This window comes from Astatotilapia calliptera, chromosome 5, assembly GCF_964374335.1.
Source record: "Astatotilapia calliptera chromosome 5, fAstCal68.1, whole genome shotgun sequence".
In the NCBI taxonomy this organism is placed as follows: domain Eukaryota; kingdom Metazoa; phylum Chordata; class Actinopteri; order Cichliformes; family Cichlidae; genus Astatotilapia; species Astatotilapia calliptera.
This window is the reverse complement of record NC_137426.1, coordinates 19,907,068-19,923,267: the sequence shown is the minus strand read 5'-3', so window position 1 is coordinate 19,923,267 and position 16,200 is coordinate 19,907,068. Positions and strand designations below refer to the sequence as shown.

Here is a 16,200-nt window from a genome sequence, read left to right as displayed (position 1 = left end):
GAAGATGCATTCCTGTGCAGAAACAGGTGTATGAGCTAAATGACATGCAGAACATGACACAGCTTAGTAAATTGAATATATCACATAGCAGTACAAAGAAGGCTCAGAAAGATGAAAAATTCAATTGAACAATGAGTCCATTACACAGAAAATACAAAAGGAAAAGAAGAGCTCACTAAATGAAAATCTAACTGCCCTGCAGGAGCTGAAATCTTGAATGCAAGTTTGGAGTATATGAAGAATTAAATAAAGGTTCAGTTTTGTTTTAATTAGAATTATTTTTTTGGCCTGCATCAATCGGAGTAATTGCCTGAAGGCCAAGAAAAAAAAGAATTATCGTTTAATCAAATAATTTAAATTTGATTTCACATCATCCCCCGCTATCTCTCCCTATTTTTCTAATATTCACTGTTCAATCCAACAAAGGTGGGAAAAATCCCTCAAAAGTTGTACAGCAAGTTTTTCCACCTGTTAATCTGATTATATGCTGAAAATAACTTTAGTTAAAACAAAGTGAAGAAGAAGTTTGCCCATCTTTTTAATATTATATTGTGGCATAGCAAATACAGTGTTACTAATAACATCAAGAGTGGTTCAGAAAGCAGTGAGTTTACCTTCAGGTACTTATTTACATGCGTGTCCTGTATGGTCATGTCAATCTGACCAACACAGAGATGATGCATCAGCCAGGCTGCAGTCTGATGGGTTGTTCGTGAGTCAGTTGACTGAATCTTATTTTATGCATCAAATTTTGTTTGGACAAGTATTGACATCATCACACATGAAAAATGGTGAATTTTAAACTTGAACACATTAAAAAAACAAAACATGACTTCAAATTGAGGCAGCCGTATTTACCTCGAGAGGAAGATAAAAGTATCACATACACTGGTTCTATTTTTGATTTATAAAACACTGGCAACTTTAAATGTGTACTATTGTTTCAAATCATCACTGGAGCCAAACAGTGCCACCAGCTGGTCTTCGTACTGGGAGATGTTTCTCTTCATGATGTCAATGCAGGGACCCAGCAAACGCTCAAAAGCCTGGATGTCAATTACTGGAAGGAAAAAAAGACACATTTTGATTCATGTCACAGACATTTTCGTATTTTTGCGTTTTACATGGTACATGTGTCAGGCTGCTGCATCATTCTTCCCACAGTCATGTTTGGAAAAAGTACGTTTTCACAGATCTCAAACCATCACACACTGAAAACTCACTGTTTCCACAGGCATCGAGTAGTAAGTATATAGCAGCCAGGTGCTGCTAAGCACACCATATCAGCGCAAGCACCTCATATCAACTATCAAGCATGGTGGTGGAAGGGCTTGTTTTTTCAGCCACAGGGCCTGAGCACCTTGCAGTCATTCAGTTGACCATGAACTCGTCTGTATACCAAAGTATTGTAAAGTTGCTGTGATGGGACCTTAGGAGAGCTGTGCATAAATAAATGCCTGCTAAACTCAATTAACATTACCAACATCTGTGGGCATTTAATGTACCTAAACATTTGGTTTCTCCCACAGCGTAAACTGTTGCTGCACGAGGTTTGTTGGTGACCAGCGCCAGCTCCCCAAAGTACTGCCCTCTGGAGCAGCGAGCTACCTCCACTTCTGCGTTATCCTGCTGGCTCGCCTTTGTCTGCAATAAAGAAACTTGTCAGTCATTTCATACATCTGAGACATACAGTAAAACAAACATTATTAAAAAAATTAATAGATAAAATGGTTAATTAAGAGGTTTGGCAATAGTAGTGCGCTTACTTTGCTTTTTATCATAATCTTCACTTCTCCTGTTTCCACAATGTAGAAACACTCAGCTTTGTCACCCTGCAAAAAGAAAAAGCAGCAGAAAAGACTAAGTTTAACCAAAGTGTTCTTAATATATAAACTTGAATCTAAAAACAACCCAAGATAAAGCAGGCCTATACCTGTGTAATTATGCGGTCTCCATCTTTGAATGCTCGAGCTCCCAGAACATCAACAATCTTCATTCTCTCAGAAACCTAAAACGAAGCAGGTGAAATAAACGTTGAATAAAAGGTGGCTATGTTCTTATATCCTGTTGTTTTTTTTAAATGCCGTGTGTGTGTCTGCAAACCTCAAGAGACTTCAGAAGAGGAACGCATTCAATGAAGGCCTCATACATCCTTCTCTTCTTTGCATTATTTTTCACAATCAGTCTGTGAAATGTGGCTCGATCCTGAAAGGGAAGCAACCAAAGAACAATCTGTTTCACGCACTCTGTCACATACAGCACAATGCTACGGAGGATGAAGGTCATCTTCTTCTGTCAGACTCACCAGGCCCCACAGGGCTCCGTCCTGTGTCGCCACGATTGTGGCGGCTCGAGGCGTGTTGTACATGAGAGCCAGCTCTCCAAAACTGCCCTTGTTGTCATATTTTCCAACACAAATGCTCACACCGTCCTTCTGTACAAAAATATCGTAGACACCTCTGGAAGTGATTGGACAGAGAAAGAGAGGGAGCAGATGTGAATTGCAAGTCCTCTTTACATACTAGTTAATTATGGAGTTCCACAAGGTTCTATACTAGGACCAATTCTGTTTACATTATGCATATATTATACATTAGGTACTATCATTAGAAGGCATAGCATACATGTTGAATAATCAGGCCCCATCTTATCTTAAAGACCTCATAGTACCGTATCACATCATTCAAGCGCTTCACTCTCAGACTGTTGACTTTCTTGTGGTTCCTATGATATTTAAAAGACGAATGGGAGGCAGAGGCTTCAGCTTTCGCACCCCTCTTCTGTGGAACCAGCTCCCAGTTTGGATTCAGGATTAATCTAATTACTACTAATCTGTGGCTCTCTTCCACAGTGTCTTTTATCCTCTCTTCCTTCCCTCAACCCCAACTGGTTAAAGTAGATGGCTGCCTGTCCCTGAGCCTGGTTCTGCAAGAGGTTTCCTGTTAAAACTGAGTTTTTTCTTCCCACTGTTGCCAAGTGCTTGATGGTTGGGATTTTGTCAGTAATATTGTAAGTTCTTTACCTTATAAAATAAAGTTCTGTCTTGTGACTTGGCATTATAACCTAAATTAAATTGATTTGAGCAGGTTTAGTTTAAATATTGAAAAGAAGGTAAACCTCGCTCACTTCTCTATGACGTAGAAATTGTCCCCATCCTCTCCTTGGTCTATGATGTGATCCTGAGGTTTGACCAACACTTCAAACATGGCGTCTAAAACCTCAGAGAACTGCTCCTGGAGGAAAACATAACGAGACAGGTTTCTTTTTATGAAACAAATTCTAAGAATGCATATTTAAAAAAGGCATTTGAAGCTGATTTAACATATATAAAAGTGGAGCTTAAGCTTAAATATAAGAACAGTTGAGAGAGGATAGTAAAGGGCAGGCACGGTGTAGGATGTGAAGCCAAAATTATAGAGAGCAAAAGCCAAACTTGATTTGAAAGAACTGAAAAATGAAGCAGACTTTTGCATTTTAAAAAAAAAAAAAGTCCCTTTGTCACCTACAGTAAGCCAGTAACATGACATTTAAAACCTGAGTGCTGTGGTCTGCAGCACTTTCTGGTCTTGGACATTGTTCCTGCAGGTCTCTGTCTATGATCATCACAAGGGGAACCACGTCTTCTTTTAAAACCTGATTTAAGCTGCTATACCTGCTCTAATGTCTTGAACAGTAAAATGTCTCTGCATGCGTCCTGAAGCCGGCGACGCTGCTCGTCTGTTTTGGGATTCACAACCCGAGGCTCTGTGTCATCGTCCTCATCATCATCTGGGTTGTACGCCTCTGCACAAACTGCAGCAAGACAAACAAATGAACAAAGTGGAGTCATGTAGCCACATTGACTCACGCCGTTCCACTTACTGACCTGCAGTTCTGCGATTGGTTTTTCCAGAGGGGCGCTCTGCAGAGAGAGAGAGAGGTCAGAGCGTTACACTGAGTGTTTTTAAAGCCAGGGCTTAGCACACTTCACTGTAACAGCTCCAGAAGTGCTCGTAACAGTGTTAATAGTGAGATACTCACTAACGGGGACTGGTTCCTCCTCTTCCTCCTCCTCCTCCTCCTCTTCCTCATGTTTGTTGGGTTCATCTGTGTCTGATTCAAAAGTGACTTCTTTCTGCACAGACTCAGTGTTGGGTTTCTTGTCTTGCTGGTCATTTCTTTGGCTCTCCAGAATACGTGTGAAATGCTGCACAGCAAACTCGGCCAAGTTGGGAGGCCTGCGACGAAGCACTTCCACCGTGTATCCCTGCAGCAGCTCTTTCAAACCAGCTGGTATCTCTACAGTGCTCATCATTCAGGTTCAAAGGTCAGGAGCTTTAATGGAGGAAAAAAAAAGTCTATAAGAGCTTCTTTTCCATTAACCTCAGTTTACGATGGCAGGAATAACAAAATGCAGCAATCAGCATGTGATAAACACACTTTCTGTCTGAAGCATCATCACTGGAGCATAGTGACTCCACCTCCTCCTCCTCCTCCTCTCCCAGTCTGCCCTGTATTGATTCTTTTATTTAGCACAGCCTGTCGGAAAGTATTGACCAGGTCTTTTCACATCACATGTAATTAAAGGCTGTCCACTGGATCAAGCCTCAGAGCACGATGATCTGGCAAAGAAACAACACACGCAGAGTGATTTTAACAGTTTATCCTGGAAGTCAGGCTGGTGTTCACGTCCAAATGTCTTCATTTATATTCATAAATATATATAGCACAGTTATGAAAAACGCAGTACTTCGCTGGAAAATAAAAAGTAACTATCACAGTACAAAATAACTTCAATGCAAGTGTCCTCACACACACTGATTAGTCTTTTGTGCTCCTCTGCTCCCCGGGTGATGGGGCTGGGGTGTTTGTGGGGGGTTGGAGGTTGATATCTGATCTTCTGAGGATCTTGTGATCTTCTGCTCCTGTCCTCCTTTTACAACACTGACTATTGTATTCTACAAGATACATGATTCTGATCTTCTGATGATCTTATGATCTTCCTCTTCCTGTCCTCATTTTGTATCACGGTACAAACATAAAACCCTGTTATGGTACAAAATGGTTTTGGTAATATGACTCAAACAAAAGGGAACGTTTTGCATGCATAACTTAAATGGATGAAGGAAGAAGAGAAACTCGAATTTAGAGTTACACTGAGTTTATTTTTGGGAAAAACTGCCTGAGGTTTTTATTTTTATTCTAACCTCTTAAAGGGACTCTGCAGCTGCTGAAGACGATAAGGCAAATCATTGTTTAAATTTCGATCTGGCAATTTGTGCAGCCATTTCTGGCTCAAGGAGTTTCTACTCCAGGAAGAAATACACTTTAAGTTGACGACTGTGATTGTGGGTGTGCATGTCGCAAAAGTCCAAGCTGATATGATTTCAGATGGTGAATCTCACACGTAAAGCAGCAGGTACTGCAAAGAAAAACCTCCAATTACTAATTAAGATGATTTATAATACTTTCATATTTTTTTTACTTGTTTACATTTGTTTCAATGATTATAAGTAATTTATATTTATGCTTTGCTTTTGTTGTAGTTGAAGCAGCACCATGAGGCAAAATTATGAAAAGCAGGGAAACACTTTTTCATACACTGGAGCCTCCCTGCTTTTGAGATTAAGCTTAAACTTGTCTTTGTCAGAAAGTTCACACTTCTGGCTCCATCAGGTGACCCTAAACCTGCCTTTAGTTATTCTGCTGAGGCTGCTCGAACTCTTCTGCCCCCGTCCTCGTGTTTAAATGTTAATGCATACAACTATTTATTGTATCATTATCTCTTCTAAGAAAACAAAGACAACTTTTAGATATAAATGAGACAAAAAAATGATTTGTATGCATTTATGTATTTTAAGGACATAGAAGTTGCTCCACCCCAGTATGGTTTCCTCAAAAAACTCAAAATATCAAAACTGCTTATTTAGGATTATTTGAAATTGATGATATGCTGCCAGCCTGAATAAAGACATGCAGACAGGAGGAGAGCAGTTGGGGCTTTTCCAACATCTCCAACTACAGTAATCACACACTGAACTGGTAAAAACTGGAAAAAAACTGGAGACATGACAGAAAAAACAACAACAAAAAAACAGCAGGAATTTTTTTGTTGTTTATGGATTCTGATTTATTTATTTATTTTTACAGATGTTGCCATTCATGTGCTGTTCGATCACAGCCATTATGCCTATTCCTATAATTTCACATTAGTCAGACAGAAAGTGAAGGTTGTGTTATCGATCACTGAGGATGCAGACAGTTCAGAGGTGTGTGTTGCTGAGAGCCCGGCACACAAAGCACGAGAGAATGCACCTTTTCCCTGATACGTCCACCAGCTCGCAGATAAAAGGTAAGGCACATGTTCACTTCACTCCATTTTTTTAAAACATAAAAAACTCAATTAAAAAAAAAAAAAAAAGTAAAACAAAAGGAGTGAGAACATTCGACTGAGTGTGTGTGTTGTGTGTGTGTTGGCATGGTTACAGCCAAGCCATCACGATTTTCCAATCAACATTTTCCAATCGACTCTCAGCAGGTCTGAACCATCCACGTGTTGCACTGTACCAAAATGTTTCAGAAACAATCAAAAAGTTGGAAATTCTTTAAAATCTCTTCAGATCCGTGCGTGCGTTTCCCAGGGATCACAAACGAGGTGACGCCGAGCCTCCGTCACAGGTTTGGTGCCAACCAGTTCAGGAACTTCATTGCGAGCTCAAATCCTAAGAAACAAGCCTGGTAACAAAAAGACGAGAAACAAAAACTGTTTAGTCTACGAAGCGGGGAGGAAGTAAAGCTCACCACAGATACGCAGAAATAATCAGCTGGCTTTTACTCGAGTTATTTTTATGTGGAACAGTGAGGCTCGCTGTGCTTCCCCTGTTGAAATTAACACCAGACGCTTACTGTGTACTTTAAAGTGGTGTCACTTTGTTAGCAGTCATCTGCATGTAAGCCGATACTTGTTAGCATTGGAAAATGTGAAGGAGGGTGTAAACTTTAACTCTATTTTCATAACTTTTACAACTTTTCCTGCTGATATCAACCTCCCCAAAGGCTATTCATACTACAAAAAAGTCGTATCCAGACGTAGTTTTTCCATGTATGAGATAAAATGTGCCAATTAATCATCTTTAAAGATGCCAGGAGGCAGATATTTTGCAGATTTGCTGTTTTGGAAATGAATACAGTGAATCTGGGCTTTGTTTATGGTCCAAGAGTTAAACTGTAAACTGTATTTAAAACGATGCAGTGGGCTGATATGTAGAAAAATACTGGCAACCACCTCAGCCTCCCAGTGGACACATCTAGACTATCAATTTCAAATTCCTTTGTCACCTTGTTCTTGAGTTATCACATTCACAGTATTTTCAGAAAATTTGACCTGTGACCTTAAAATTGAAGTCACTGAGATTCAAATTTGTTTATCGCAGTTATCGCATTATCAAACTTGATGTCCTTGACAATACCCCATCAGCCTCTTACAGCTGAGGTAAAAAACATAAATAACAATCAAAAAACGTGTTTATGAATGTGTATGAAGAATGAGGGACTTGCAGCAGATGTGCTTGTGTGCAGTTGTCCTGAAAAACGGCTCCACAGGGAGCCCGAACAGGAAAGGGAGTGATGGAGGAGTTCACCATGATTTACAAAGATCAAACAAGCTGCATGAGAAGCACAAACAGTGGCTGCAGTGAAAACGTCTCATTGCTTTGACTGCTTCAGCTTTTGCTTGCTGTCACTTCGCCTCTGCAGAAGGCTGAAGTGCACAAACGGCACGAACAAGAGTAGCACGCACAAACTGGCTGTTCTACTTTTTTTTTAAATCACTTTATTCCCATTCCAGTGTAATTTATCTCTTTTTGCATCAATCATGCCTGAAGAATAAGTGAAGCAGACTCACCGCGTTTGCAGGGAAAGCTCGAAGCATGACAGCGTTGAAGCCCTTATACAGAGAGGCCACGCCCTCCTCTCTGATCAGCTCCCGCAGGACATCACGGAAACCGTTGGGATACTTCCCTTCAGGAGCTGAGAGAAAGACACTTTATTAACTTGGTCACAGACAACGTTTTAAAAGACAAAGCTGCTTATACCAGGAGGAGGTCAGGCAGCGGACAGAGAAACAGGACTCATCTTCAGTTTTTCTGACTGATGAAAAATCAGCTTCAAACTTTCCACAGGCTACAGAGCATCCTTACATTTAGCATGAATGTAACTTTTTTTTTTTAAATCACTGAACAAAATTAAACTGAAGATGATCTTAAAATACAAAAAGTGCAAAAATCTTCAAATATAAATCAGCAGAATTGAAAAAAAAAAAAACCTCCAGGATCTGCAGCACTAAACTAGGATGGATACTGATCACAAACACCAACCTGTCTGGAAACGCGACTTGAGTACGTCGGGGGGAATAGCGACAGCCCAGTTACAGATGCCGGCCATCCCTCCTGCAAACAGCACGCTGGGAATACTGAGCTCGTTATGGCTGCGAAGACAAGAGTACAAGTCCCAATGCTCAGATATTTTATATAAACACACAGCTGCAAATGCTGCAGGGCAGAGCAAATATGAACCTTTTTCCTGCAGGTGTCAGGAGATTCTTCAACCACTCATAAGACATGAAGTACATCCCACTGGCTGGAACATCTGAGTTACAAAACAAACACACACACACACACACACACACACACACACACACACACACACACACACACACACACACACACACACACACACACACACACACACTTTGAACTTCATAATTTTCCACTTTAACACCCCAAACAACTTAAATATGACTACTTTACCCAATGACATTTAATAAAATGGATTAAAGTCATAATTACTTTAATTTAAAGATCAAGTGTTTGACGTTTTCTGAAAGCCTGTAAGAGCTGTTTAACCCTTTCCTTCAGTTTTGAGCCCTCAGATGTGGTTTGACCAAAACTAGAAGAGATCTCGGGTTTTTTGGAGGGTAGCCCTTGTTAGCCGTTCAGGCAGAGATCGCCCTGTGATGGTTTTCATCTTTACACATCAGAGACATGGTGATAATCAGAATGAGTTTCACTGAACTTGAATACAGAAGTATCTTGTTTTTTTGGTTTTTTTTAAATTCCACGTCCTCGGGTGTGCTGGTTTGTTCTTCCTCATGAAAACGTGGTGCCTGTGTCACTCACGGCGAGACTCAGCTGCTGACAGTTTCGTGTGAGTTAGCAGCTAACGTGGCCTCGAGCTGCTTCTCTGCATGCTCCAGAAGTATCTCACGAATAGAGTGTTGGCATTCAAACGCGACCCATCTAAACACTGTTGCAGACCAACACCCAGCAGGACAATGCGCTTCACCACACCATAAACAATGCACAACAGAGAGCCCAAGTCCTGCAAACCACCTAGACCACAACCCCATCAAGGATCCGTGGGCCGCACCCAAACAATCCTGCCCCACAGATACCCCACCCCTCAACCCACAGGACCCGAAGCATCAAAGGCCTACGCCTCAGTGGAAGACACCACGGGACACCCCCACCCCATTTATACTTTTATTTAGTTTTACATTATTGTAATCTTTCTGATACGTTTTTACCTTATTGTGCTATAGAATCTTGTTTCTACCAGTACAAAGATCTAGTTTTTTTTGCCAAGTGAAAAACTTACCAACTCAAACTGAGAAAATAACTGCAGAATTTTGAGATAATATCCAGAAAGTTCAACTTTGTATCTCCAAGATTGTGTTGTTGCTTTTTTGAGTGGCATCCACATGAACTCTTTACCCCAGGAAAGCTTATATATAGAAAACCTTGAAGCTCTTTTCTGAACTAGCACTTTCCGTCATGTTTCATGCTTGCTCTTAGAACAAAATGACTGGATTTGCATCAGAAGGAAAAAATGAGTTTCATACCATTCTTCTTATGTTATCCATTTATACTTTTTCATCGGCTCTAACAGAGGAATCTCCCAACTTTGGGATAAATAAAGTCGATCTGATCTTACACAGTACTGGGAAGGTGGTTTTAATGTTGTGTGGATGAGTGGATAGATGCACACAGTGCGACAGAACAACTAAAGCAACTTTGTTCTTGCTGGCAAAGCAAAAACATCAATTTCACTCATTCTATGTCATGTGGTAGGAGTTTTTCTGATGGTGGTGCTGGTCATGAACCAAACACTGCAACAATGTGGCAGCAGACACAGCGACATTAACAATGGAGGACTTAAAATAGCTTTAAAAACATCTTGGGAAAGGTTACATGAGCATGTTTGTCAGGCCTCCAGGGATTTGGTTAGTAAAACTAAATGTAAGCAGAAAGTTTGTGAAGACATGACATGAAGTGTTAATATTTGATCTACTAAGAAATGAAGAGCAAATAATGAATATTTAAGTAAAGCAGCACCTCTCATGAGGGTCAGAGCGGTGCCTTTGTAGACTCCCCTGATTCCAGACTCTCTGTACAGCTGTTTGACGCAGTCCATGGGTCCTGCGTACTTCACCTCCCCCGTGGAAGCTTGAATCTGCAGACACACACGCATAATTTTACACTTACTGAAGATTTGTTCCAAATAATAACTTCTAACCTTTGACAGGAGGGGCTGAAAGAAATACTAGGCGTTTCCACACGTCGAATCAACTACTCAGGTAACAAAGTGAGAGCAATCAGATGCATGTTTAACCTCTGACCTGTAGGAGACATTTGATGCGCTCTCCAGGAGCCATGATGGCTGTGGTGAACACGCCAGACAACATCCCAGCAGCAAACAGCTGTGGATACCTGCAGGAGACAAGAGAACGGGGCTGATATACTCTCAGAAATCGACCACAGAGCGTCTGACAGGATCAACCCAAACTGTCGCCACCCGTGACAAAGCAATGACCTACGTAAGGATATCATCGGGAGTTCTCTGTTGCAGTTTCTTTCCCAGCCCAAACCCAAAGAAACAGACAGCAAACATGGGCGTGACTCCGATTATGGGGGCTGCCATTCCTTTATAGAGTCCTTTAATACCCTGTAAAGGAAGACGAGGAGGAGGAAACATCAGTTTGAGGACTCAAAAACAATATTTTAGTTAATAAATGCCAGAGTTTGCATCAGTGTGCATGCTCACCTCTTTGGCTAAAGTTTTTTTAAAACAGTCTATGGTCCCAGCATACAGGAGGCTCTCGCCAGGTTTGGCTTTTGGTTGAGTTTGTAAACGCACCTGAGAGAGAGGGAGCGAGAAAAGGATGTGAAGTGTGCAAATAACCTGAGGTTTCCATGGAAACGTGCTCTTTTCTTCTTCTTGTGGACTGCGTGCATGATTTAATCCAAACACGACCACCAGATACACAAAGTACACAACAGATTTACATGTAGCTGGTCATTGACTGACTTTACACTTCTCATCGACCTTCTCCTTTCATGTCGTTTCTTCGCTCATGTGTTAAGGTGTGCATCTGCTTTATTTATAAATATTTCTGTAGCCTCCTTTGCAAATCTGAGCACTAGAAAGGACCTCTGTCTTCCTCTGAACCTCCTTATACTGTCTGCTCAAGAGCATGAGTGGAAGAAAAAGGTGGGAATCACAGAGTAACTATCAGTACGACACACTGACCAAGATAACAATGAAATCACTTGTGTAACATGTATCATGATCAGGGCACACTTCAGAACCTGAAAAGATGATTAACAATCAAAACAGTTTACTTTTCTTTAAAAAAAAAAAATCGATTCATTCATAGTAGTTTCACGTCATATTCTTCACCTGGCTGCAGTTTGACACTGTGCACTCAGCTGGAACAGCGCCCTCTAGTGAAAAAGCCCTGCCTAACTTCAAATCTGATTATTTTAGCTATTTAAAAAGGGTCTGATTAGACTTATCATGTAACTAAAGGCATTTAACACTAAACACCACCAAACCCCAGGTAACTTAGATGTGCTGGTTTACTATCGTGATGATAACGGGAGCTGAAATATTAAAATTGCCTGGTTTACTTTAAAAGGAACTGATGAGGAAGCTGAAAGCTCAGTTGGGTTTCGTTTTAGAAAAAAAAGCAGCTGCTCTGGTTTAGCAGCAGGTTTGACCAGTTTTTGAATATGCAAATGTAATCTGCATGCACGCTGCTGCCAGAGCTCTGCTGGGTATCACAATCTCAGGACTTGGATTTAACACTGGAAACAGTTTCAGATCCCATCACTCTATCCTGTACGGGGAGGTCGGGTGGACGCCACCCTGAGAGAAACCCCCCAAAACAACTCCAGTGTCTCCTGTTTACAAAACCATTCTTAATAATCTAAGATGTCATTTATCAAGTGAAACAAGTGAAACCCTGCCTTTGACCTGCCTTTCTACAGAACAGGGAACATGGACCTCATAGTTGGAAGAGACTTCAGAATAGGGCTGTTCATATATCTATCGGAACTCTATTGTTTCATTTTATGCTATGGTTTGTTTCGTGGTGTCGCAAAATAAACTGTTTACGGCAATATTTTTTCATTGTTTTGATGGTCACTGTAGTGGCTATATTAATTTCGTAAAGTTCTCTCTTATATTTTATATAACCACACTATGGACAGACAAGCACCTGTTTTTATGCGTTGTGGTTAGCAACAATCCGCTTGTTTATGGTCCACATAAACCTTTCACAATAAAGCCCAAGATCCTGTTGAGACTTTTCAAAATAAACTGAATCACGTGAAAGAGCAGATTATTTACGGATGAGAATTAAAAAAAGAGCCGCCAGGTGCTAAAAAATAAACCTTAGACTCAAACATTAGAACAGGCTTTTCCCCGCAGCACGCTGTGTAATAAATACAAAGAAAACAGCGGCTGTTACAACTTATGTCTAAAAATGTATCGTTTCATGCATCGGTTAAAACACTCGACTCCAGCTACATGACGCGCAGCTGGAAACACTTCCCGCAAGTCGAGCTGCCCGAGATTCACAGAATTTACAGAAAATGTTTCATTTTTGTGATTTATATCGTTATCGAACGATAGATGTCTTATATCGGGATATGAGATTTTGGTCATATCGCACAGCCCTACTTCAGAAGGTTATTGACAAATACGTCACCTTCTGCGCGGTGACGGCATATATAATGAAAGGTTTTGCTTTTTAGTGATTGGTTATTTTCATATCTTTACAGAAAGAGGTTATGTGAATTAAGTCTAATTTGTATATTTGTGGCTCTCCTCGACTGCTTGTCAAATTATTCTTGGGCAAGAAGAGGACTCCATCTCAGTCTGTGTGTGATTGTTTGGTAAAAACACTTGGGACAGGGTAGTGCTGTGGTGTGCACTCTTGAACAAGAGGGGGTGTGGGGTCTTTTCCTCCCCAAAACATGCATGTTTGGTTACCGGGATACTCTAAACTGCCCATAGGTGTGAATGTGTTACCCCTGCGACAACCTGTCCCATGTGTACCCCCCTTCTCTGCCTGCGACAGTGAACGCCTCCAAGCCAAACATGTAAAGCTACCTGCTGTGACGGCCCCTCGTGAATAAAGGAGCAGCCAAAAATAGCATGTTGGAGTAGAAAGGAACTTCCCTAAGGACCCATTTTACCTGAAAACATGTATTTTATGAAAGAGATGATGTACACCCAAAATATTTACAGCATAACAGAGGACATGCAATGGGTGGAATTTTTTTTCTACACACTTTACATACAGGCTGTTTCCACTGAATTTAAATGCAAGTTTAGGGCAGCTTGAGATTTTTCATTCATATCAGAATCTGAATGTTAGATATGTACGCATTACTTTTTTTGATTTTAACTGATAATCCATTTTGTAATGTAGCGCACTCCCATTTATATAGCGCTTTTCTAGTCTCTAGACTACAAGTCACATGTTAACATCACCTTGTTCTATACACTTTAAGCAATTTATCTACTTCCCCTCCATGGCCAGTGCAGAATCACTAATTAACCTAACATGCATGTCTTCAGGAGCTGAGCTCTTGGAGGAAATTCCACACAGCCAGGCTTCAAACCCAGCACCTTCACCTACTGTGAGGTGACAGCAATACCGTTGCAGGAACCACTTATCCAATTAAAGGGCGCAAGAGTGTTTCTGCAGCTCAGAGATGACCTTTGACCCACTTTCAAGCTGTGAAGTGACTCAGCTCACCTGGAAGCATGCAGGTGGGCTGTTACTGATTTATGGAGATGTTCACGGTTCGCACGCGACATCAGCCCATCATACGAGCTAAAGCTTTATTTATGACGTAGCTTACACCAAAACTTTAACCCTCCACCACCGTGCTGACAGGTGCTATGTGGTGTTTGTGCCTTGTTTGTAACATGGTGTGGTGCATTATAGCCAAACACCACAGGACTTTGTTTCAGCAGTCTTTGCAAGGATAAGCCATGACTTCATGCAGGCTGAAACTGGACAGCACACAGGCTTGATTGAATTATCAGCAGTATTGATCTGATCTTGAGTGTCTGACGCAGTGACAGCCCTCCTGCATGTATCCAGGTGAGCCGAGTCACTTCACAGCCTGAAAGTGGGTCAAAGGTAATCTCTGAGCTGCAGAAACACTCACACTGAACTCACGGTTGTGTTTCACTAACACCCCCGAGGCCTGCACAAAGTGTCCCATACACCTCACACCCTTGCTGTGTGTCTAATACATGCACAGCACGGTGGCAAATAAACCCACGCAGCTGTTTATTGTTTACTTTGATCGTGTCCAGTGGGTGTCCGGCGAAGACCAGGCAAACCCCTCCAAAGCCTCCAGCGAAGAAGTTCTTCAGCGGGCTGATCGGCTGCGGCTGCTTGGACATGTTTACAGTCTGCAGGAAGGAAAGCGAAATGAATGAAGCGCAGAGGAAACACAGAGGTGCCGGAGCCAGCCGCTAACACCTCACCTGCTCGGGCTTTCCTAAGGGAGAGAGACGGATATCTGCGAGAGCTGAAGCCGCTCCGGTCTGCTGGACCTTTGACCCACTTTACCCGGACCGATCTGACTGCAACACTGCTGCACTCCTGTGCGTTTCTGTTTGTTGTCCGGCGGAAATGGTGAGCATTCTTCTTCTACTGGTTTTTATCAGACTGACTACTCGATGCACACAAGTACTCCTGCCCTCTGCCGTTTAGTATTCAAGCTCCTGACATCTTTGTAACCCTTTAAAGAAATAATTGTCAGAACATGGCTTAAAAAGTGTTTAAGGAATCTTCTGACAAAATTTGAGTGTAATGTTTGCTATTTATTCCTTAAAAAATGTATTATAAATGTACACTTTGTTTCATTTTTTTTACATTGATGATGTAGAAGTCTCAAAAACTGATGGATCAAAGATGATACACTTGTCTTGTATTTCAGTGAAGTGAGAAGTGTTGGAGTCTCAAACATGGTAAATGTGTTTTCTAAGTGTACTCACCTGCCACTTCATTAGGTACAAGTGTTCAGATGCTCCGTAATTCAACTATCTAATCAGCCAATCACATGGCTGCAACTCAGTCCATTTATGCCTGTGGGCATGATCAAAATGACCTGCTGAAGTTCAAACAGAGCGTGAGAATGGGGAAGAAACAGAGTGTGGCCACCTCTCGCTCTCTTTTCTTCCAGCGTGTCTTTTGATCTGTCCTACTTAGTTACCTCACCACCAACCGGCCTACAGTTCACACAGGCTGATTAAAACTGGACAATAGAAGATTGGAAAAATGTCTAATGAGTCTAATGAGTTTTGATTTCTGCTGCAACATTCAGACGGTTGGGTCAGAATATAATGAAAGCATAAAAGCTGTAACGGTGTAGGGAAAATGTTCTTTGCACATTTTGGATCCCTTTGTGCCAACTGAGCATCGTTTAAACACCACAGCCTGGTTTGGTATTGTTACTGACCATATCCATCCTTCTGTCACCCCAGTGTTCCCATCATCCAGTGGCTGCTTCTACCACGATCATCATGCCGCAAAGCTCAAATCATCTCAAACTGGTTTCTTGAACATGAATATTTCACTGTTTTCAAATGGCCACCAGATGCATCCAACAGAGCACCTTGAGGATGTGATGGAACGGGAGAGTCTCACCACTGATGTGTAGCTGACAAATCTGCAGCAACTCTGCGATGCCGTCATGTCAGTATGGACCAACATCTCAGAGCAATGTTTCCAACACCTTAGTTGTGCAATAATGTTTAAAATAAATTGAATACAATAAATATAAAACAAATACAATAATTAAATGATTCTGAACTCTGAATAAAACAAACAAACAGCCAAATCTGACTTCAACATTT

At 41.3% G+C, this 16,200-nt stretch overlaps 1 protein-coding gene and 1 long non-coding RNA gene across 2 annotated transcripts; one reads left to right on the top strand and one right to left on the bottom strand.

The window, feature by feature from the left end:
* Positions 1-525: 525 nt before the first annotated feature.
* prkar2ab (protein kinase, cAMP-dependent, regulatory, type II, alpha, B) lies at positions 526-14,751 on the bottom strand. Its single transcript, XM_080301845.1, has 17 exons — positions 14,638-14,751; positions 11,080-11,172; positions 10,853-10,980; positions 10,655-10,745; positions 10,371-10,488; positions 8,553-8,625; positions 4,516-4,518; positions 4,021-4,286; positions 3,866-3,901; positions 3,653-3,792; positions 3,127-3,233; positions 2,306-2,459; positions 2,104-2,205; positions 1,934-2,008; positions 1,767-1,832; positions 1,506-1,644; positions 526-1,060 (listed from the first exon to the last, which is right to left on the bottom strand). Exons 1-17 carry the CDS (start codon positions 14,740-14,742, stop codon positions 936-938), a joined length of 1,821 nt encoding a protein of 606 aa, XP_080157971.1. The 5' UTR covers positions 14,743-14,751; the 3' UTR covers positions 526-935.
* Positions 14,752-14,835: 84 nt separating this feature from the next.
* On the top strand, positions 14,836-16,184 carry LOC145428912 (uncharacterized). Its single transcript, XR_013909257.1, has 2 exons — positions 14,836-14,977; positions 15,829-16,184. It is a non-coding gene; the product is annotated as an uncharacterized LOC145428912 (long non-coding RNA).
* The last annotated feature ends 16 nt before the right edge of the window (positions 16,185-16,200 follow it).